Source organism: Oculina patagonica, chromosome 9 (assembly GCF_052425735.1).
Source record: "Oculina patagonica isolate OP01 chromosome 9, crgOcupat, whole genome shotgun sequence".
NCBI classification, from domain to species: Eukaryota; Metazoa; Cnidaria; class Anthozoa; order Scleractinia; family Oculinidae; genus Oculina; species Oculina patagonica.
This window is the reverse complement of record NC_135766.1, coordinates 14823563-14846017: the sequence shown is the minus strand read 5'-3', so window position 1 is coordinate 14846017 and position 22455 is coordinate 14823563. Positions and strand designations below refer to the sequence as shown.

Here is a 22455-nt window from a genome sequence, read left to right as displayed (position 1 = left end):
GGCCATGATTTTTTCATGTCATGGTCCAATGGAAGATTTGTCATTATAATCTTTCAGAACCCCCCCCAGGGGGGTCTCGGCTGTTGACGGGGAGATCGATTTTGGGTTGTCGGGTGGGGTGCTCTGGTTTTGCGGCCCCCGTGTTGGTCCTCGCGCCTCCCTGGGGTTGACGGTGGTGTCCGGTTGTTGTGCTGGTTGGTTGTCGGCGGGATTTTTGGTCTGGGCCTCTCCTCCCCGTCTCCGGTCCCCCTCTGGGACCCAACCCGATTTATAAACAGAGGATATTACACGGCGGCGCAAAGATATGAATTTTATTTTCGAGTCGGGTAAAGCAATATTTTACGAATAAACGCAGCGAATGAGTAAAATATTGCCTTTACCACGAGAAAATAAAATTCATATCTTCAAGCCACCGTGTGATATTTTTCTATTATATAGCAAAAACATGCATAAAATAAAAGTTTAAACATTTTTATTCATCAAAAGGTTAAACACGAGCGACGGCTTATACAACAATTGAGCAAATTGCAAATCTGAAAGGAAACATTTCGCGAACGGAAGCTTTCAAAAGAGGTATAACGTAAATGTAACAGTAATACTATGTTTATTAGCTTTTATCGCTGTCATTGATAATATAATTCGCCGTTTTGAAATCTGTTTCTGCTCAAACTCGCCGCTTTTTTGATTTCTGATCGCGAAGTCTTGCAGTTCGGCAGCTGGAATTTCTTGATTTTCCCTCTCCACAAGCTTGAAGCTCTTATAATTTCAAGTCATTTGAAGTTTTCTTCTTCATGTTAGCATATTTTCCTGCTCCTCAGAAAAACATTTTATTTTGGCTTCAGCGAACTTCATGAAACGATAGCTCGCCATTTCCAACCGGCGTTTGGCAGCCTTGCACAAACAACCGTGCAAAGGCGGGAAATGACGTCATCGATAACCTCACTAGTGAGGATATGGGAAATACGCCACTACAGTCCCGGATGCAGTTTCGTATAAATTTTACGAGTGGTCTATTCAGTTTCCAGTAAAACACTCGCGGCTATATAATAAAAGCGCTTATTTCTCAATTGTGTGTGCGTTAGTGCGGTAGTGAGCTGCTGCGTTCTGTAATCACAGTGCAAGGGTGGTTACCCCAATGGAAAACTAAAACGCATTCCGAACGGAGTCAAGCTTGAAAAAACTGTACGTCGGAAAGTAGGAACTGTTTGTTGATTTGCCTGCCTTATTCCGCAGCTCATGGAATCTTTTGAAATGTCAGTCAAGTTTACCAAAAAATTATCATCTCTCGGCGCCCTGCTGCTCACTAAATATAAAGACATGCAATAATTATAGTACTTCTTAAAGCTCTTAGCGAATCACTGAACCAAGCAGCTGATTTGCCAACTGCTCAGTGGAGCGCTGGATGATTTACTTTCCAACTGTTTTCATGAAATGTTTATATCTCCTTCGATTAAAAATGTGCCTCTTTTTACCCTTTAATCACTGAATTAACTGGTGTATTTTGGCTCGTTTATTTGAGGGAGTGCAAATTCGTGCTGAATTCCTTCTATGACAAGAATACCCCGGGCAGATAATTGATCGTATTTTATAACTTAGCATTCTGTCTATCTGCCAAACAGGAGAAAACGCTCACAAAGTCGTTTTTTCGCAACTTTAGAAGGCCTAGTAAGAAAGGAGCATGGTTTGATTGAAGGATTTGTTTGCTATGCAATGGTTAGATTGATACAGAAAAATGTTGGCTTTTTTTTTAATTATCTGCGCCCAAATTCTTCATATTTTGAAAAGGGCAAATCAAAGTTTCAACTCCTAACTTAAATGAATAGCGCTTTATTGCCTACAAACTACAAAAGACAGAACACTCAAGAAGTCGGCTTCTGTCTGCAATTCTGTCGCCCTTTCACAAATTTTTGATCCATAACGGAGACTTCTTAGAAAATCACTGAACCCACTCAAACTACCACTCATAATTACCCAAAAACTGTCCAAAATCATACTTAAATAGAACTAATTACCATCCAAGCTGACCCTTACATCTTTCTTTTAATTAGTACTATCACAGCATCTAAATCTTCGTCCCAAAATATTACCACTAAATATTAACAAACAAATACTGGTTTTACCCAGCTTGTCTGTGACGTTCTTCTCCAAGATCTAAGGTGCTACAGTATGACTGAACCAAATACTGGAGTGAATAGTTCTGCCCTATAATGGAAATTGAATTTGGTGCACAGAAAGCATTTTGGCTGGTCTATCTGGGATAGTAGAATTTCGTGCTCAATACCTATGATGGGTGGATACCCTCGAGGGATAATTATAACTTGGCGCTCCGTTGTCTACCACACACAAATGGGAAAACACTGCAGACATCGGCTTTCCTTTACAACTTAGCAACGTCTTGAGCGGTTTTTGACCCGAAACGAAGATTTCTTAACAAATCACTGAACCCAACGGGCAGACCACTGATATTTATCAACTCGCAGCATTAAATTTTTCCAAAGTGTCTTAATTGCTCTCCTTTAATTAATGTTATATATTGCAACCTCAAATTCCCCGTCCAATTAGAAGAAACCACATAATTAATAGAGCACTTTAATTAGTGGATATATATTCCCTTTGATTCATTAACAATCAGTTTTCTCTCGAACATCCTACAGTCCGCCAGTCTGACATCGCTCGATCATCAAATAAGGTGAGCACTTAATTATTTTTCGATTCTACTGGTCTTGTTATGCAGACTATCTTCCATATATCGAGGTGTTTTAGTTGTGAGCCTTTTGGGGGCTGAATTACCCAAGAATATGAGATCACTAGTGTTTTCACTAAATTTATCCGTTGACACCGTGCAGCACAACAGTTCTGTCCTATAGCTGACTTGATCAAAGTCAAAAAGTAGTAATCTAATCAATTCATAATAGTTCACATTGTCTATATGTGCTGAAACTCGAACAAAATCGGCCAAAAGCGGCCGTCCACTTAAACTCAATGAAATTTGCTTGAGCCCTCTTCACTGAATTGCCTATAAAGACGTCTAAAATTAATGCCAATTTTAATTTGTGTATGTGTTTTAAATTCAAGCATTGACCTGAAGTAAGCGTGAAACGAAACCGTTAATGGAACAGGTGCGTAAGAACGAACAACTATACACCGAAGAGTGGGCGATAGAATGATCAGTAATTATAAGTTGTTTATGAACTGCTTATAACTAGATGTTGGTTATTGATTTTCAGTCGTATATATCCAAAGCTCTCTGCGTTTTTTTGTCGTGTTACGCATGACTTGTCGATTCTCAAAACAAGCTATTTGTCTCATGACTTCTGTTAATGTTACCTTTTGTGGAAAAAGCGTCTAGCACATCTGGTCTGTTTGGTTTTCTGCAGTATTAACACTTAAATAAATTGATTTTCGGGAAAGGCACCTTTTCCTCTAGACCATGTAGACGATGGACCTTTAATACTAGAGGCACAAAATCCCCCCATGTGGCGAATTATACTTCTGCTGTTTTGTGCGTCTATAGTAATAACGAGACGACTGCTGTAACACTCACAATGCGCGTTTCAGTCTTCATTTTCATGGTAAATAAAAATAACCAAACAGGGCGCCCTATAAAACTGAATGTACCTACCCAAGCGGGTTTGTGCTTACAGAAAATTGAAGTTTAAATTTGTTTGCAAATCACGCATCAATAAAATTTCCCTCAAAGTTGACGTGCGTAACATTTATTCATGCCATAGTAAAGTTCCGAGATATAAAATGGGCTAGGAGTTTAATAGATATGTAAAAAAATAAATAAATGAAAAATAAGTGTATTTTGTTTTAACATGTAGAAAATGTTGGTTTGTTTATTTAGAACATTACGAATTCGTGCTGATCGCAGCCTAATCTATGACAAGCGATGTATACAGTTTAAGACAAGACACTTTATAGCCATCAATTCCTTCTTCAACATTTGCATTTCACAAAACATTAGAGTCAGTATCCCCCCCCCCCCCGTTAACTTAAAAAAAAAATCCGCAGCAGCAAGAGAAAATAGATTATGTCTGCGTTCGGACCTAGTGGCCCATCAGGCCAGAGCTTATTTCGGTTTCAGTAGCATTTCAGAGCAACTAGCTATAGGAGTATTTCAATTCTCCCCCTGGATGGAATGTTAGACCATCACAGGGTTACACCCCCCACAGCATTTGATTGGCAGGTACCGACTAATACACCTGGGTAGAGAAAGGAACTTTGAAAGTAAAGTGTCTTGCCAAAGAACACAAAATTTAGTTCCCTCATTTTAACTTGGAAGCAGTTAATCACCTCTAGGCGCGTACCCTGCTGTCCTCGAAACATAAAAAAACAGAGCTCCATAAAACCTAGTTCATAACCACTCTGTAAACCTCTTAGCGAATCACTGAACCAAACATCCTATTTTCTATAAATCTTGAAGTGAATAGTTCCCTTCCATTCCGTTCATATATCTCAACTAAATAAGAAAACGATCATCTTCACTTGTCCTTTTATCGTTGTTGAAAATAAACTTGATCCACAGACAACATTCGGCTAGTATATTGACTATATACCCACGAGGGATAATCACAACTTTTCATAAAGTAAAAACATTCTTTAGAAGTCGGCTTTCTTTTGGAACTCATCGACGTCCTTAGTGCTCACTTAACCCAACCAACGGACCACTAATATTAATTTAACCAACAAGCATGATTAATTTTTATATAATTTCATGATTAATCTGCAACGCCAAATTCCCCGGTCAATAAGAAGAGACCACATGGTAGTAGAGTATTTTTAAGCAAATGAAAGATCATAGCAGTTGAGAAAAGCAAGCCTGAAAAAAAATTCAGGCTTGAACGGGAATCGAACCCATGACCTCTGCGATACTAGAGCAGCGCTCTAACCAACTGAGCTATTACGCCAACTGGGAGCTGGTCACTTGTGAGTTCGTAATATACCCGTAGATGGAGAAGATATGAAATAAAATATATGAAATTCATGAAAGATCATCGCAGTAGTGTACTCAACTTAAGCAGCTGAGAAAAGCAAGCCTGAAGAGTATTTTTATTAGTACATATAGATTCTATTGGATACATCAACCCATGGCCACAGTTTACCCACGAACTGGATCTTGTTACTGTTTCATATTTTTATATCTCCATTAAATTAATAAAGTCACCACTGACTTTTTCCTTTAATCTTTTATCGTAATTTAATCTCAACTTGGTGCGTTGAATTTGGGAGAGTAGAATTCCGTGTTCAAGGCCTTTTATGGGTGGATACCCTTGAGGGATAATTATAACTTGGCGCTCCGTTGTCTGCTACATACAAATGAGAAAACACTTATAAATCGGCTTTCCTTTGCAACTCATCAACGTCTTGAGTGGTTTTTGACCCGAAACGAAGATTTCTCAAAAAATCACTGAACCCAACCAACAGATCGCTGATATTTATCTACATACAGCATTAATTTCTTTCAGATTGTCTTAATTGCTTGCCTTTAATTATTTATTCAAATATCAAATCCGCCCAATGAACAAGATAAAGTACTTAAGTAGATATATATCGTACTACTACACTGACTACATCACTTGCAGTTTGTCCTCGGAGTTCATACAGTCTACAAGTCTGTCATCGCTCGATCATCAAATAAGGTGAGAACTCATTTTCGATTGTAATGGTCTGGCTGCGAAAGCTTTCTTCCATATATCGAGGGGCGTTTTCTCAAAGTTTGTGACTAATTACGGGATCCTCCATTAGTCGTGAAGCATTTGGGTTCTAAGTAGCTAAGATTATGTGAACAGAAGTGTTTTCACTTACTTGGCACCATGCAATACAACAGTATAAGAAGGAAGTGCCAGCTCAAGAACCGAAAATCGTTTATCGTTGCTGAAAAACTTGTAAAAAAATTGTCCACTGAAGTAAACCCATCAGATAAAAACAATTAAAAACCTACACGAGTCCTGTAAACTGTATCGCGTCTAAAATGCCTTTTGTGATCGAAGATTTTGATTGTTTTTCGTCGAAACTGTGGTCTGATTACGTACCTCTACTTGTTGAGAAAAGAATCCTAGAACACCAAGAGGAGGATAACAACCGAATTCTTGAAAAATAGCGTATTTTGGAAAATCAGTGCGAGAACTCGACGAGAACTTAAAAAAATCCCGCCAGAAGTTTTCAAGTTTAAATTCATTTCGACCCCTTCCACCCATGCCCAGAGACACTCGTCGACAGTTTTAGTATACTAGGTGGTAATTAATAACGACCCTGGACCATTACTGTATAACGGATCCGTTAACACTTATACCGTAATAACCCGATAATAAACTTCCCCTTTAAGTGTTAAAAATTTGCTTATAAAGTTAACTTAAAGCGTAATAAAGTTGACCTGCATCGTGTGGAAGGAACTGATCATTCACGGAAAAGGCTGGCGATTCTTGGATACGAGCGAACCAACACAAATGAGGGGAAAAATAAAAAGTTAAAAAATATATAGGATATATTTTTATTTTAATAAAGTTGACCTGTATTGTGTGGAAAAATAGAGAGAAAAGGCGGGGGATTTTTGGAAAAAATATTGGATACACCGATTGATGGGTAAAATATGAACTGCTTATAACTTGATATCGGTGATTGATTTTCAGTCGTACTCATTAGAGCTTCAGCTCTTTGCGTTCTTTGTTGTCTTACGCACGAGTTATCGATTTACGAAACAAATATTTTATTAATTTGCTCCATAAACTGTCTATATGTTTTTTATTTGTAGAAGCAGCGCCTAGCATATATGCCTTTGATTTAAAACGGCCTTAGTTTTCCGCAGTGTTTTACATATTTATCAAATGCAATCTTCAAACTCATTTATATTATACTTTCCTATGCATAATTTCAGGTTCATTTAAAGGGGCTACGTCACGCAATTTAGGCAATTTCGGCGCTGACCAACTGGTCATAGATTTTACTGAAATATCACAATAACGGCCTAAAACTGTAGAAGAACTTAAATGAAACACAGAAAGGCCAAAAAGGGGCATTGATGGGCAAAAATCGATAAGATTAAAATAGATTGCGTTCGGGTAGACTTGAAAAACGTTGGGCCGACTTTTTCAAGTTTATCTCAATTGTATGAAAGTGTCATTTACAACGCTCGAAAATCATCCTTGTTTGTTATGTGGCCGTGATTTTGCCGATACAAGACTTTTGCTCTGCCAATTTGAAGTTTAGAGCTCTTAAATAATTAACGAAAATAAATAAAATTACCGAAAATACCCTGACATAGCCCCCTTAATTGATGCGTATAAATATAAACTAGGGCAAGCGACGAATATTATGTTTGCACGAACTCGATGGGTAAGGCAAATTTAGTTAAGTGCGCCCGGTTTGGTTATTTATAGACATCATAAAAATGAACGAGGCAATGACAGACTGAAAAGCGAATAGCTATATAGAGGATATTACATGATTGCGCGGAGATATGAAATTTATATTCGAGTGTTCAAATCGATATCTCACGAGTGAGCGCAGCGAACGAGTAAGAATCGATTTTAACACGAGAAGATAAATTTCATATCTCCAAGCAATCATGTATTGAAATTTGATTTAATTTTCAAAACAACTGCTTTTTAAATTTCTTTCAGACTTCTCTCCCGATTTATTGCCAAGCGCCATTTTTCTATCATGAGGACCCTTTGTGTTGTCGTACTTGCCGTCCTGGTTGTCGTCGTGACGTCACGCGCTCCACGTTACCCAGACATTGAGCGAGGTATGGGATTTGTTCTCTAGCAATTACGTTTTCTAGAATGTTGACTCTCATATGAAAGATGCGTGCATGCTCGTCGTTCGCTTCGGAGTGTAAACTTCGGTGGTAAAATTTGGTGTAAATTTGAAGCCTAATATATCAAACCAACTGTCGTTTTTTTTTTAGGACCAATGAATCCTTTTGACGTACGTTTGGAGGATGAAGAGGCAAGAGAATTTTTGAAGCGAACTCCCTGTAGAGAACCCTGCTACAGTAACTGTATGAGAGAATTTGCGGTGGGCAATGGAGGATCGGACTGTAGTCACTGTGGGTCGGACTGTTGATGATTCGCGTCCCAAGAACGGTGAGTGTTATAACATGCGTGACAATAATATTTAACTATTAGCGGCATGCTCGCCAACTATCAAAGTCGATAGATACCAAGAGTAAGCCGTCTAATTGTTCTAGCATTACCCAGGGGCCTATCTATGATAAATACGCCCAGTGGCGTATAAAGGGCACCAACAAGCCCTCCCCATTCCTGTCGGTCTGTGGCAAGCCGTGAAGCTTACCCCCAGCTAAGGTTCATAGCCTGAAGTTCTGCCTCTACAGTCCTTCTCTGTTAGTTTGAAGAGCTCACTGTTGGAAATCTTTCTTGGCCAAAATATATGAAATATCTAGTCCTTGATATGAAAATGACGTGATTACCTTGAATATTAATTTTACTGTTTTTTTTTCTGTCCTTTTTCAGGCTTGTGCGCCAAAGTCCCAGGACCCACGAAAAAACATGAAAACAGCCTTTAATGTAGCGTAAACACGGCTTAATATCAGGCCAAAAATAGTGAAGCAATATTCATGCATTTATCATTTTTCTCCAGTATACTTTTTAGTAGTCTTGTTTGTGTGAGGCGTTGGATAGCCATGTGAAAATCAAGAGTGGACAATCTAATCAACAATCTCAGTAGTTTATAAGAAATTGGGACAATTGTTAACAGCTATGTGCATATTAAAGATGTAGCCTATGAAGAAGTCTATTTTTCTCGGAAAAATATTAATTTCTGTTACTGACGGTCTATAACTGGAATAAATTTTTGTGTTTGCCTTAGTTGGATTGCAATGTTTTGTTGTCTCTCACTTTGATGGCTGTTGAGCAGGGTATAAGCACAAGAACAGGCCATTATTATATTAGCAGAGAAGGTTCCCCTTTCATACCCATTTAGGAGAAAATGGTACCCTTTTCACATACCAACAGAGAATTACTAGATCTCTCTCATTTCTTTAATTTTTCACTTTGATAACCCCTAAAATACTTCAATAAAACAAAAGCCCATATGCATGTTTACGTCAGACTACCTAGTTTCATCACAAAGCCTCGCTTTTAGAAGTGCAAACTTGTAAATTTATTATGAACAAGCTCCCAAAGCAACAAAGATGAAAAGAATACCCACGTCAAACCTGCATGAAAGTTGCAAAGGGTTGAGAATAATTTGCGTAAACGAGGCTTGGTGGTACATTTTAAGCATATGACGTTATCAAACATACCGTATTTACTCGAATAAGCGCCGCCCACGATTAAGCGCCGCAGTCCCGATGCGGCGCTTATTTGAGGAAATCCATTTGACACAAAACAGCACTACAAAGCAACTCTAAAACAAACTTGGACATTTCTTTCCATCAAAAGCGATGCGTTGCAGCTCAAAGTGATTGTTTTACCGCTTGCTCATTAGTTTTTCTATCCAACATTCTTCATACATAGTTCTGTAAATGTTGTGAAGACCACGATCTTTGCCAGGACAAACAAGGGATTAACCCTTAGAATCCTAAGGTTCTGGTATTTTTTAAGCAGTTTTCTGGGCTTAAGCTAATCTGTCGAATTTCGTGATTGCACATAAGAAGCTCAAGTAAAAATGTGTGCTGTTTCAAAACACTGAGGGCTCAAATTTTCATTGTGACGTCAGCATTCAGCCTTCTTTCTTGGTAAGCGAGCATACGGGCTCGAATCTGGCGAATATGTCGTTTATAAGTGTTTTTTTCGAGTCATTTTCCACTACAGAAGCCCCCAGACTGGCATCATTAAGCTAGAATGCTGGGTAGAGGCAAACTTCTGAAATAAACCAGAGGTGAGAGATGATTTGACGATGATTGGAACGCCAAAAACATTTATATCGAAACATGGTGGTTCATGAGTTAAGTTGTCTCTCTGGCCGTTCTGTGGATGGATTCCGAGACCTGCCAAGCCAATTTGGACAACTTTTGACTTCCAAAGAATGCGTTCGGTGCAGTATTTTGCTGGTAGGATTGGATGGCTCGACACTTATAAAAAATGTATGAAATAGAGGTGAGTGGACTTGCATTTCGCCGTAACGGCTGTATTACCCAGGCATTCCTTTCGGTCACCAATAAGGAAATTACAGGTTTGCAAGCATTGCTCTAATCGAATGGTAATTGCTCAGTCTGCTGAAAGATAGATGAGAAGTTTTCTTAGTGAACGGAAAGAAATAGGTTTGAAGTTTGCTGCAAATGTACATTTTTGGATTCGGAATTATTTTTTCATTAAAAAAATTGGAGACAAAGATGTGCGTTTTTTGTTGTTGTCCCATGAAGTAGAAAACGGGCATTTTCGGATTTGCTGCAGAACAAACAACCATATACAACGGAAATCTGGAGCTGTAGTCAGTTAGTTGGCTTTTAAAGCTTCGAAAATTATCACTTTGCCCTAACGAGGGCTGATTGCTATCATATGTCCAGATATGTGAAAGCTGCAGATTTTTTAATTACTGCTGGTATTTTCCACGCACATATGCGTTGTTAGGATCTAAAGGGTTAATACTGATAATCAAAAGACGCTATTTTCAATTACTGTAAAAGATTAGATTCTTTGTGGCGTCCAAATTTTAAATAAGCGCCGCCCTCAAATAAGCGCCGCCCTCGAATAAACGCCGCCCTCAAATAAGCGCCGCCCTCGAATAAGCGCCGCCCTCAAATAAGCGCCGCCCTCGAATAAACGCCGCACTTGAGGCGCGAAAAATTCAGTAAGCGCCGCGGCGCTTATTCGAGTAAATACGGTAAGGCCTATTGTTCGGCCGGTGTGTTCGTTTGAGATATTTAGAAAGGCTTTTTAGTATACCTAAATGACAACCTTCCTTCCTTCCTTGGAAATCTCCTCGATATCGTTTTTATAACTGAATTCACGTATCTGGGATTGTGCGCTAGAATCTGCAGTGACCACTCTGAATGTGTTGCGTTCACGTTATTTGATGGCCATTGATACTTTTCGAAATCCAAGACATGCCAAGTGGTCGATAAAGGAAATCCCAAGGACTTCTTCTACGACAAGATAGTCTTAATATAAAACCACGCGTAACGGTTGCAAAACTCTGTATTCAAGTTTAAAACTGTGATTGGGACAATAACGTAATACGGTAGTAGTTTGCATTTGATGGTTTACTTGAAAATAAACATGATAATAATGACAAAACTGGCGATTTAGTAAGAGTGTATCACCAGAGGAATTACAACAGTGCATTACCTAGACCGTAAATAAAATAAAAACTAGTTTAAGGAAATTCGTACCATTAATTAGGATTATGGGTGCTTGCCCGTTATACATAAACGATTTATTAAGACTAAAATAACAGCCAGCACAACAAGAATACACGGGGCGCTAATTTTACCATTTTACCGACGAGATTTAATAGAGCGAGGTCGCACGTTTTCTGCAACGACTACTAAATGTTGGAATCACCTCCCCCTTAAGTTGCGCGCCTCTTCATCTGTAAATATCCTTAAGAATGCTTTTTACAAATATTTTAAATTAAGTCAGTTCAAGAATAAGATTTTTACTCCTTTTTTAGATAATAACTTTTAGATTGATATATTTTAGTGATAATTTTTGGATTAACATTGTAGCTTAGCTTTTAAATTTTAACTTACATTTTGATTTTTAATTAGGTTTTAACTAGATTTTAAATTAGATTATTGTTTATAGTAGATTTTTAACTTTTTGTACATTTAAGAGGGCCACAAATTTATTAGTTGAAAAACTATTACGTGTAACCCTCGGTAAATAAAGTTTGATTGATTTATTGATTGAATTCAGAATTTTTGAAAGCGCGCCAACGGTAGTTCTAAAATGTGCACTGAAATGTGTGTAAAGCTGAAGTCTATAAACAGTAATTCTCCAAGAACAATCCTAATCTTAATATTCATTTTAGGACATTTTGAGGCAGAAAAGCTGGATTGATTTTTACATGGCCTATCGCTTTTTTTGGACGGAAGTAAACAAGAGGTAAACTGACAATTGCAAAAAAACATCTTTAAACTTGAGACATGAGGTTGAGATAAAGAGAATATGTTTACCGTAATGATTCGATTTAGCGCCCGGGGCGCTTATTTACTTTTGGCACCTCGAGGGAGGGCGCTTATTCGAGACAGGGCGCTTATTCGGGACAGGGCGCTTATTTAATTTCTTGAGAAACAACCAAATGTATCTAACAAAAACAGAAACTGTAACAGTTAGAAATTGTTTAAAGTTCAGTTACTTTTAAAATAATTGTTCATTTTAGCAGTAAATATATACATGAACTGTACGGCGAACGGTGAGGAGTTTATCTAGTTGACGTCAATGACTTCAGTATGGGCAGTTATCCACAATAAGGGCACTTATTAGAATAGGGGTGCTTATAAGAACGGGGGCGCTAATTAGAATGGGGGCGCTTATTGGAATAGGGGCGCTTATTTACAAAAACACATTCGAAGGGGGGCGTTTATTCGGAAGGGGGCGCTTATTTGAAGGAGGGCGCTAAATCGAATCATTACGGTAAATTATATTTTAGCAAAAGATATCTCAACGTGGTCTACTGAAAAAATGAAGACTGAATATTACCATACAAGAAAAAGAATCATGCTGTGGGAGAGCTGTGGGAAAAATTTCAACGCCCCAGCAAAAAATCTTTAACGGAATTCAAAACTATTTCAGTTGGACAAAATAGGAAATGGAGATGAATTGTTTAACAATGACACGAGCATGGGACAAAAAAATCTGACTCCTCGACAGGAATCGAACCCATGGCCTCCCAGATACCGGTTAGACGCTCTAACCAACTGAGCTACGAGAGACTCGTGGAGAGCTGGGCTATTTGCTAGGTTCATATGTGACACGCGTCCTGCATACTGCTAAGATCATTAATGTCGAAATCATCAAGTGTGCACTAAATAATGAAGTAGGAAATGTATGTTTTTAATTCCAAATTATAGACAACAGATCCCCCCTCCCCTTCCATCAAATAAATCTCCCGAATGTTAATTCAACGTTCACTTGAGCACAGTTACCATTCTGCACAGACTTAATTTAATTCAACTGAGTTCAGAGTGTCCGCCAATTAAATTAATACATTAACGGTTAGAATCTTCTTAAACCAAGTCTAGGCGCCTGTACATTTGATCGTGGAATTATCAGGTGTGGTTTCGTTCCTTTTCGACTCAATTTCAGCCGGAAGATCATTCCCAAAATTTCGTTTTATACATTTTTTTTTAAAATTCAGCTATAGCACAAGTGTAGAAAACAAATGCTTATTTGGCTATCGAAGTTTTTTTAAAACCTCTTACTTGAAAACGAAAAAAATACATGTATAAATAAAGTTCAGGCAGCGCGGCTGAGAGGTTTAACGTTAAGGGCGCTCCTCATGTAATCGGGAGGTTTCGAGTTCAAGACTTTAACCTTGCCCCTAGCAAGGAGGAGAGCGAGAAGTCTCTGAAATCAGCTTATTTCCATGGAAGATAAATGTTAGTACAAGATAGCAAACTAAATAAACAGTATGCCAAAATCTAAAATGTGTTGTGAAATGTGTGTTAGGCTGAATACATAGTCTGTCTGCAAACACTGATCGAGTAATTTTATTCGAGAAGAAACAATCACTACTCTTGAAAAAAACATATTTATTGGGCTATCAAATTTCTTAAAAAAAAAAAACACGTTACTGAAAAGAAAAAACAAACAGTATCAATTAATATGCAGCGCGGCCGAGTGATTTAACGTTTTGGGCGCTCGTCATGTAATCTGGAGGTTTCTTGTTTGAAAAGAGTTTCGCGTTGCCCCTTGCTAGTTTTGTTCTCGGTCGTCCCGAGTTTACTGATTCCTCACTCGCGCTTTTGAAATAGTCTCAATGGAACAAACAAGATGGCCTCAAAAATGTAAATTGTTCGATTCAAGGAAAGGCACAGAACACAAGTGTTAATAGGAGATATCAAACTGAAGGAGGAGGAAGCCAAAACCTAAAATGTGCTTTGAAATGTGTGTAGAGCCGAGCCAAATAAAGGAAGTCTGCAAACACTGATCGAGTAATTTTCCAAGAGCAAACAATCACTGATCTTAACATTCAGTTTGCCAAGAACGTTTTGAGGCAAAAAAATATTGATTTTCTTGTGGCCTATTACATATTATTTCTATCATGGAAGGAAACAAAAGGTAAATTGAAAATCGAAATGCAAAGCCTTGATAATGGTCATTTGAATCATTAACTAGTTTTTTTATAAAAGAATATTTTTACAAGTTTAAAAACATTTTAGAAAAAAATACCACAATGTGGTCTACTACTCTGCTGGCAAAACGGAGACTTAATCGTTGAAACTATGCAAGAAAAGTAACATTTTCGAAAATTAGAGAGCCTCAACATAAAAATCTTCAAACGAGGTATAAAGCCTATTCGAAAAAATAGCAAATATGACTTCTTCCACTTATTTGTGAACACAGCTGTTTGGAAGTTGAAGACAACTAATCATTGTGATTATTCACGCACCTCCCAGCCATCAATCTCTTCAGTTAATCTCATGATTAGAGAACAAAGAATAGTCTATTTTCACTTGAGCGCAGTTACAATTCTGCACTGACCAAACTTAATTCAGTTGAATTCAGATTGTCCACCAATACAATACAGCAAAGGTAACGATTTTCTTAAACCAGTTTCCATCTTATTTACAATCAAGGGCCTCGTATATATTTTATCATGTAATTATCAGGTTTGCTTTGTTGTTGTTCCCAAAATTTCGTTTCTTAAGTTTTAAAATAAAACTACAGCACAAGCGTAGAAAACGTTTTCTTATTTGCCTGTTAAATTTCTTTCAAAACACTTCACTTGAGTAAAAACAACAACAAAAGAAACGTGAATGTAATTAGGAGGCAGAGTGGCTGAGTGGTTGAGAGGTTAGGGCAGTGGTTTTATAATCCGGAGGCTTCTAGTTCAAGACCTCCACCCTGCAACTAGCTTGTTTAGATCTGGGTCGTCCCAGTTCACTGATTCCTCAATCACTCTTTTGAAATAGCCATAATCGAACGAACAAAATAGCCTCAAAAATGGTTATGTTTTCGATGTCTGCTAATAACCTTGAAGGTGCGTTGTTTATTGACCTGAAAACAAATGGAACAAATTTCTACTTGTTTTTACCAAAGCGAATCGCTTCTAATACAACAATTCAGTAAGTGCCAGTCTCGCATTTTCAAACGGAGATTACATCATGGGAGGGCGAGAGTTCTCTTGAATCAAAGAACAGCGGGTGAGAGTTCTCTGATTTTTTTTAAGGCAAGTGTTATTTAAAGATAGTCAACTAAAGAAACATGAAGCCAAAAGCTCAAATCTGCAGCGGAAATGTGTGAACAGCTGAATACACTGATTGAGTAATAAATCGAGAAGAAACAATCACTACTCTCGTTACTATTCATGATCATTTAAGAGCTTTTTGAGGAAAAAAACCACTGAGTCCATAATACAGTCTAAGCGCCTGTACATTACCTGAAATGATTTCAGGCTATTATCAGCTTTAGTTTGATATAGTATTCGAATCCATTTCCACCGGGAGGGAATTTCTCCAAAATTTTGCTTTTAAATTAATCGTGATACTTCGGCAAAGATTATCAAGTTTAGGTTTTCAAGTCTTGTTGGAATTATTTTTATTGCTTTGCTTTGCGCCAATATCTGTAAGAGGCTGCATCATTTTTTTTGAGTGGAAATCTGGCTCTTGAATTTCTTTCATAACTCTTCCGTTGAAACAACAGAAAAGGTTTTATGACGGAAATCAGGAAATCGAGTAATATCAATTTTATAGTTGGACAAAAATCAAGTACCAGAATAATTTAAATCCTATTGCGTTATTGGCTTTGAAAACGCGCGCGCACAGATGACGAGTTCAACTACACGACCGTGTACTAAAGCAGGGTTACCGGAATAACTTTAAAAAAGCCAAGCTTTCCAGTCAATGTCTACTAAAAGCTATCGGCCAAAACACAACTCGCTATCCATTTGCTATTCCCAGTATTTTGTAGCTGTTTATTGAATTAGTTTTGGATGCAATTTAGCAAAGAATTTTTCTTGCATTTATTCGCGCGCTTGGCCGCGTAGTGGAATTCGTCATTTGAGCAAGCATTTTTATCCTAGCGCGCGCGTCCTAAGCAAGTGACGCCACACTCCTCGCTTCTGATTGGTTCGTTCTGAGCATGCCCATGCAAGTTATCCTGGACTCTCTTTTCGCGCGCCTGGGTTCAACCTCTATAAAGGGCGCGCGCAAGAAAGTAACATTTTCGAAAATTACAGACCCTCAACATAAAAATCTTCAAACGAAGTATAAAAGCTATTTGAAAAATATGATTTTCTTCCACTTATTTGTGAACACAGCTGTTTGGAAGTTAAAGACAGCTAATCATTGTGATTATTCACGCACCTCCCATCCATCAATCTCTTCAGTTAATCTCATGATTAGAGAACAAATAATGTTCTAGGTTTTCTTCAGCGCAGTTACAATTCTGCAAAGACCAAACTTAATTCAGTTGAGTGTCCACCAATAAAATACAGCAAAGGTAAGATTTTTCTTTAACCAGTTTGAACTTTCCATGTTATTTACGTTATTTGCGCCTGTATATATTTTGTCATGTAATTATCAGGTTTGCTTTGTTATTTTACTGGCAACTCCATTTCGGCCGAAAGAAAATTCTCAAAATTTCGTTTCTCAAAATTTTAAAATAAAACTACAGCAGAAGTGTAGAAAACTTTTCTTATTTGGCTGTAAAATTTCTTTCAAAACACTTCACTTGAGTAAAAACAACAACAAAAGAAAAGTGATTGTAATTAGGAAGCAGGGTGGCTGAGTGGTAAAGAGGTTAGGACGATGGTTCTATAATCCAGTGGCTTCAAGTTCAAGACCTCCACCCTGCAACTAGCTTGCTTTCATCTATGTCGTCCCGAGTTCAGCTCCTCAGTCACGCTTTTGAAATAGTCATGATCGAAAAAAACAAGATAACCTCAAAAATGGTTATGTTTTCGAACTCTGTAAATATACTTGAAGGTGCAATGTTTATTGATCATGAACTGAAAACAAATGGAACAAATCTCTGCTTAATTTTCACAAAAGCGGATCGCTTCTAATACAACAACTCAGAAAGGGCAAGTCTTGCATTTTCAAACGAAGATTACATCAAGGGAGGGCGAGAGTTCTCTTGAATCAAAGATCGGAGGGTGAGAGTTCCCTTTTTTTTCTTTAAGGCAAGGGTTAATAAAAGATAGTCAACTAAAGAAACATGAATCCAAAAGCTCAATTCTGCATCGATATGTGTGAACAGCTGAATACACTGATTGAGTAATTAATCGAGAAGAAACAATCACTACTCTCGTTACTATTCATGATCATTTAAGAGCTTTTTTAAGGTAAAAAACCACTGAGTCCATAATACAGTCTTGGCGCCTGTACATTACCTGAAATGATTTCAGGCTATTATCAGCTTTCCACCGGGATAGAATTGCTCCAAAATTTTGCTTTTAAATTAATCGTGATACTTGGGCAAAGATTATCAAGTTTAGGTTTCTTAAGTCTAGTTAGATTAATTATTATTGCTTTGCTTTGCGCCAATATCTGCAATAGCCGCATTATTTTTTGTTGGGTGGAAAACTCAGCTAGAGCGTGAGGTTTCACTGGCTCTTGGATTTCTTTCATAGCACTTCAATTGAAACAACAGAAAAAGGTTTTATGACGGAAACCAACAGCAAATCGAGTAATATTAATTTAAGTTGGGACAAAAATCAATTACCAGAACTATTTAAATCCTATTGTATTATTTTCTACCCCTTTTAAAGCTAAACATGTATGCTCAGTAATTATCCGTGATTACACCAACAACATTTCCTTATAAAAACCTGAGGAAATGAATTTCAAAGTTCACAAGCTATAGGTAATATAAAATCTCACGTGTGGCTATTTTGCCAAATCGTCTTTAAAGCGATTCAGCGGAATTCAGTAGAATTCAGTTGAACTTCAAAATTTGTTTTCGATGTTTGCTGTTGTTAGAAATGTCTTCTTTTGATAAGATATTTGAAACAGTAACACAGAAGTTGCAATAAGATGTAAATAATTTTCGTACATAATTTTTGTCCAATTTATACTCGAAGTCCTGGTGGATTCCATCTTAACACCTTTAATCTTTGCTCGAATTTTTTTCGAAAATGATCTTTTAAAAATTCTAAAATTTCTGCAGACCGGAAGACAAGTATGTCATGTCAAAGATTCAGAAAGCGTTCTGCCAGATAATATCTGAATAATGACAAGTTGAGAGGTGACATCATTGTGTTGCAATGGTAACTCCTATATCAACAAACCTTTCCTAATTTGAAACTTTCAGTTTTCTCTAGTGCAGCTTTGTGGTAAATTTTTTGGACTTTTTCAGTCATTTTCTAGCGTATTATACTGTGCCTTCAGTTTTTAGATATAGTCGGCTTCCCTTTTATTTTCCCTTTATGTCACTTTATTTGTTAAGTCAATTTCTTCATTTGTGATTTTAATTGTGTTATTTAATGTAAATAATGCAATAAAAGCTAGACTGGTCTGACACTAATATAAAATTAAGATATGTACGTTACTAGACACCCATAATAATATGTAATGTAATCATCATCTTCATCATCATCATCATCATCATTATAACCTTTATTTAAACACGATAGGGGTTTAAAGCACAATGCTTGTGGGGACGTGTATTAAACTAAATATTACTAGTAACACAGAAGTTGGAAAGATGTAAATATTTTTGGTACACAATTTTTGTCCAATTTATACTCGAAGTCCTAGTGGATTCCACCTTAACACCTTTAATCTTTGCCCACATTTTTCTCGAAAACGATCTTTTAAAAATTCTAAATTTCTAATGCAAAGTGTTGCAGGGTAGTTAATGCAAGTAATGTTGTGTATAATAGTTAAGGGGGGAATATACCTGGAGGTCGTTTTTTTCACAGCTTAACACGGGTTTAACGAAACTATCTCGTTCACGTTTCAAGGAATCCAAAAACGCTCTCATTGACTCACATATCTATGTTTAACGGTGTTTTGTAAATTTTGGGTGATTTTTGGGAATGTTGGGAGAAGATAGTTTTTTCGCAAAGGATAAGTAAAATTTAGAGAAATAAAAAATATTGGAGATAAGAAATATTGGAGATTTATTGTGATTTTAAAATTAGAATTTTTTAGTCAATTTTTTAGTCAACCTGGAGTGCTCTTGCGTGGGGGTCAACTGTCTGGTGGTGTTTCAATTTTTTCTCTCAATGGCACAAACTCTCAATGGTTTTCGAATTGGTTGCCGACATCATTTTTCTTAGTCACGAACTAGCTTTTTTTTACTTTTTATTGCACACGGCATTCATGTAAAGCAGAGTATGTTAGTATAGATTAGTATTGTTTAGTTTTTAGTATTGTATTTATTATCACTAGTTTTATAATTATAATTGTATTTCTGATGAATTTACCGTGTATAAATAAAGTTACTATCATCTATCTATCTATCTATCTATCTATCTATCTATCTATCTATCTATCTATCTATCTATCTATCTATCTATCTATCTATCTATCTATCTATCTTAATTTCGGAACTTAATTTCGCGAAAATGGAACGGCATATTTCGCGAGACTTAATTTTCGCGATTTGGCCAAAAATACGTAATTAACATAAAAAATACAATAGAAAACGTATGAAATAAATTTTCGCGGGACTTTAATTTCGCCATTTTTTGAAAATCGCGAAAATTATTAACAATAAGGTAGGCTGTACATGTTGGCCGCCCACAGCTCTGGCAATGCTGTTTTTCCATTTTTACTCGAAACTAAGTTCTTCCAGTTAGTCCATGATAAGCGGACAGAATTCGAGTCCTTTTTAAAACGTCCCATTTTCTAGTTACAAATTACAGTTCCTGAAATAACCTTATTGCACCTCCATAATTGTTTTATGGGAAAAAACACCATATAAAAATTAAAACGCGTTATTTTATTTTTGGTGCAGAGATGACGCGTAATTTGCGGCTGTTCGGGATATTGGCCATATCTCTGTTCACACTGGCCAGTGCTGATGACGACAACATCTCCCAACCCTGCAGAGTTCAATCAGTAGGAGATCAGCATCGCTGTGCTGTACCAGGTGGCTACAAAGTCCGCAGTGGGAACTGCTCTGGAAACGACGACTGGTACCCAGTTGATGTGGGAGTGAAAGGGTGTGCCGACCAATGTTCCACATTTTTCGATTGCGAGGCTTTCGTGTCCTACAGCAATCAAGGCTGTTTCCCCAAGACTAAAACCTGCGGAACACCCGACAAGTCCAACCCTCTCAATTCAATTTACGACAAAGTTCCCTCGGGGTACACCATGCGACCAGGAGACTGTCCTGGGAATGACATCTGGGGTCTATACAAAGATGACGTGACCCGTCAAGAGTGCGCCCAGATCTGCGATTCCAGTTCAACTTGCATTGGGTTCATGCATCACGACAGCCGTGGGTGCTACCCTAAGACGAAAGGGTGTGGCATAACAAGTCTTGCCAACAGTCTCAACATTTTCTACGACAAAGTACCCGAAGGCTACTCTCTGAGGCCTGGCGACTGCCCCGGAAATGATATCTTGGAAATCCGTGGGATTGTTTCCCTATCAGAGTGTGCCAACCGATGTAACAGCGACGGCTATTGTATCTCGTTCATGTATTCGGATGGTAAAGAGTGCTTCCCGAAGACCAGGACCTGCGCTCAACCCAGCACGAATTATCCCAGGGATGTGTTCTATGACAAAGTCCCGAGGGGATATGCGATGAGGCCTGGTGCTTGCCATGGAAATGACCTCGATATCGTCTTCATACCTGAATCCGTCCCAATGTATCTGGAATTGTGCGCTATGATCTGCACTGACCACCCTGAATGTGTTGGGTTCACGTTCTTTGATGGCCATGGATGCTTTCCGAAGTCCAAGACCTGCCAAGTGACCGATAAAGGGAATCCCAAGGATTTCTTCTACGACAAGATAGTCATATTATAAAACCACGCGCAACGGTTACAAACCTCTGTATCAAGTTAAAAACTGTGATTGGGACAATAACGTAATACGGTAGCAGTTTGCATGTAATGGTTTACTTGAAAATAAACATGATGATAATGGCGATTTAATAAAGGTGTGTTAAGAGAGGATTTGGTATACTGTATTACTTAATTCAGAATTTTTGAAAGCGCGCCAATGGTAGTCATTTTCAGTTTAATTTAAACGCCAGCGCTTTTGGTTAATTTTGACCACTGTGACTGTACACCTGTAGTTCTGAACAAGACTTCTGTACATTTCTTCTTCATTATTATTGAGCTCGCCTGATCTTAATGTAATTTCCTTGTTGTTGTTGTTGTTTTTTTTTGTTCGCTTTTGCAGGCCTTCTTTCTTTACCGGTAACAAATCTTTAATAAAGTGTTGTTACAGTGATTTCACAGGAGAATTAAAGTTTTGTTTTAGCGCTTAATGTTCTGAAAATTCCCAGATGTTTCGTTTCCTTCATCAGTAGAAATTCAATGTAATTACAGTTAAAGTAAGTGCTCTCAGTCACATGGCACAACAATTTAACCTGCGATAAAACATAGAATTTCAACTAAAAGCTGTTATTTAAAAAAAAGATTAGATTATTTCTGTCAAGGAACTATTGGCTGATTGTTACCCCTTGGAAAGTTGATGTTCTTAAAACAAATATTAGCCGAGAAGCGAAGCTTCGGGGATAATATGCCATTTGAAGCGTTGCAATGTTTGGTTTTGAACACGAATGCGTAGGTTTATCAAGTAGACTGTAGTAAAGAGGGCTAATGAGTGTCTTTGAGGCTCTTTAGCCTAAAATAAAGTTACATACAAATTAAAATACGGCAAGAACATAAACGTGACCAAAGCGAACACTTGTTGTGTGGAAGGGACGTGGAGTTCGGAGCCCGGGAAAATAGGGGGCGGAATAGGAGTGACGTTTGACAAATATCAGTACAGCAGCCATTTATTGCATTTGAAGAAAGACATGGACGGATTTTGATTAATTGTACTTGTTTTACACGAGATGACTTGATGCAGTCGATCTAACCATGTTTTATTACGCTGGGTGACTGGTCTAAAACAGGGAAGGGCAATTGCATATTTTCGTCCAAAATCGGACGAGGGTATCTGGAAGCATATCCCCACCCGAACTTTCGGATAGCAACCCCTGGAATAATCGGTATCGTAAAAAGCCGATAATTAAAATGTAAATGAAAATGAAAAATGCGCGAGATGGTAGTAAAATGTTTCCATACGTTTCGGGGCTACTGCCCCTTCTTCAGTGAAAAGTGTGAAATGCCATCTAACCAATGAAGCTTTAGATGGCATTTCACACTTTCCACTGAAGAAGGGGCAGTAGCCCCGAAACGTATGGAAACATTTTACTA

At 37.7% G+C, this 22455-nt stretch overlaps 1 protein-coding gene and 1 long non-coding RNA gene across 2 annotated transcripts; both read left to right on the top strand.

Moving 5' to 3' along the window:
* Positions 1–2668: 2668 nt before the first annotated feature.
* Positions 2669–8828, top strand: LOC144665954 (uncharacterized). Its single transcript, XR_013573092.1, has 5 exons — positions 2669–2689; positions 5586–5642; positions 7623–7747; positions 7910–8087; positions 8475–8828. It is a non-coding gene; the product is annotated as an uncharacterized LOC144665954 (long non-coding RNA).
* Positions 8829–16487: 7659 nt separating this feature from the next.
* On the top strand, positions 16488–21245 carry LOC144666838 (uncharacterized). The gene is made up of 2 exons (XM_078528241.1): positions 16488–16571; positions 20034–21245. Exon 2 carries the CDS (start codon positions 20036–20038, stop codon positions 21050–21052), a length of 1017 nt encoding a protein of 338 aa, XP_078384367.1. The 5' UTR covers positions 16488–16571; positions 20034–20035; the 3' UTR covers positions 21053–21245.
* Positions 21246–22455: the final 1210 nt, after the last annotated feature.

What these genes read in the sequence shown, in the direction of transcription:
- LOC144666838 (XM_078528241.1), top strand. Translation starts at nt 20,036, where the DNA reads ATGACGCGTAATTTGCGGCTGTTCGGGATATTGGCCATATCTCTGTTC.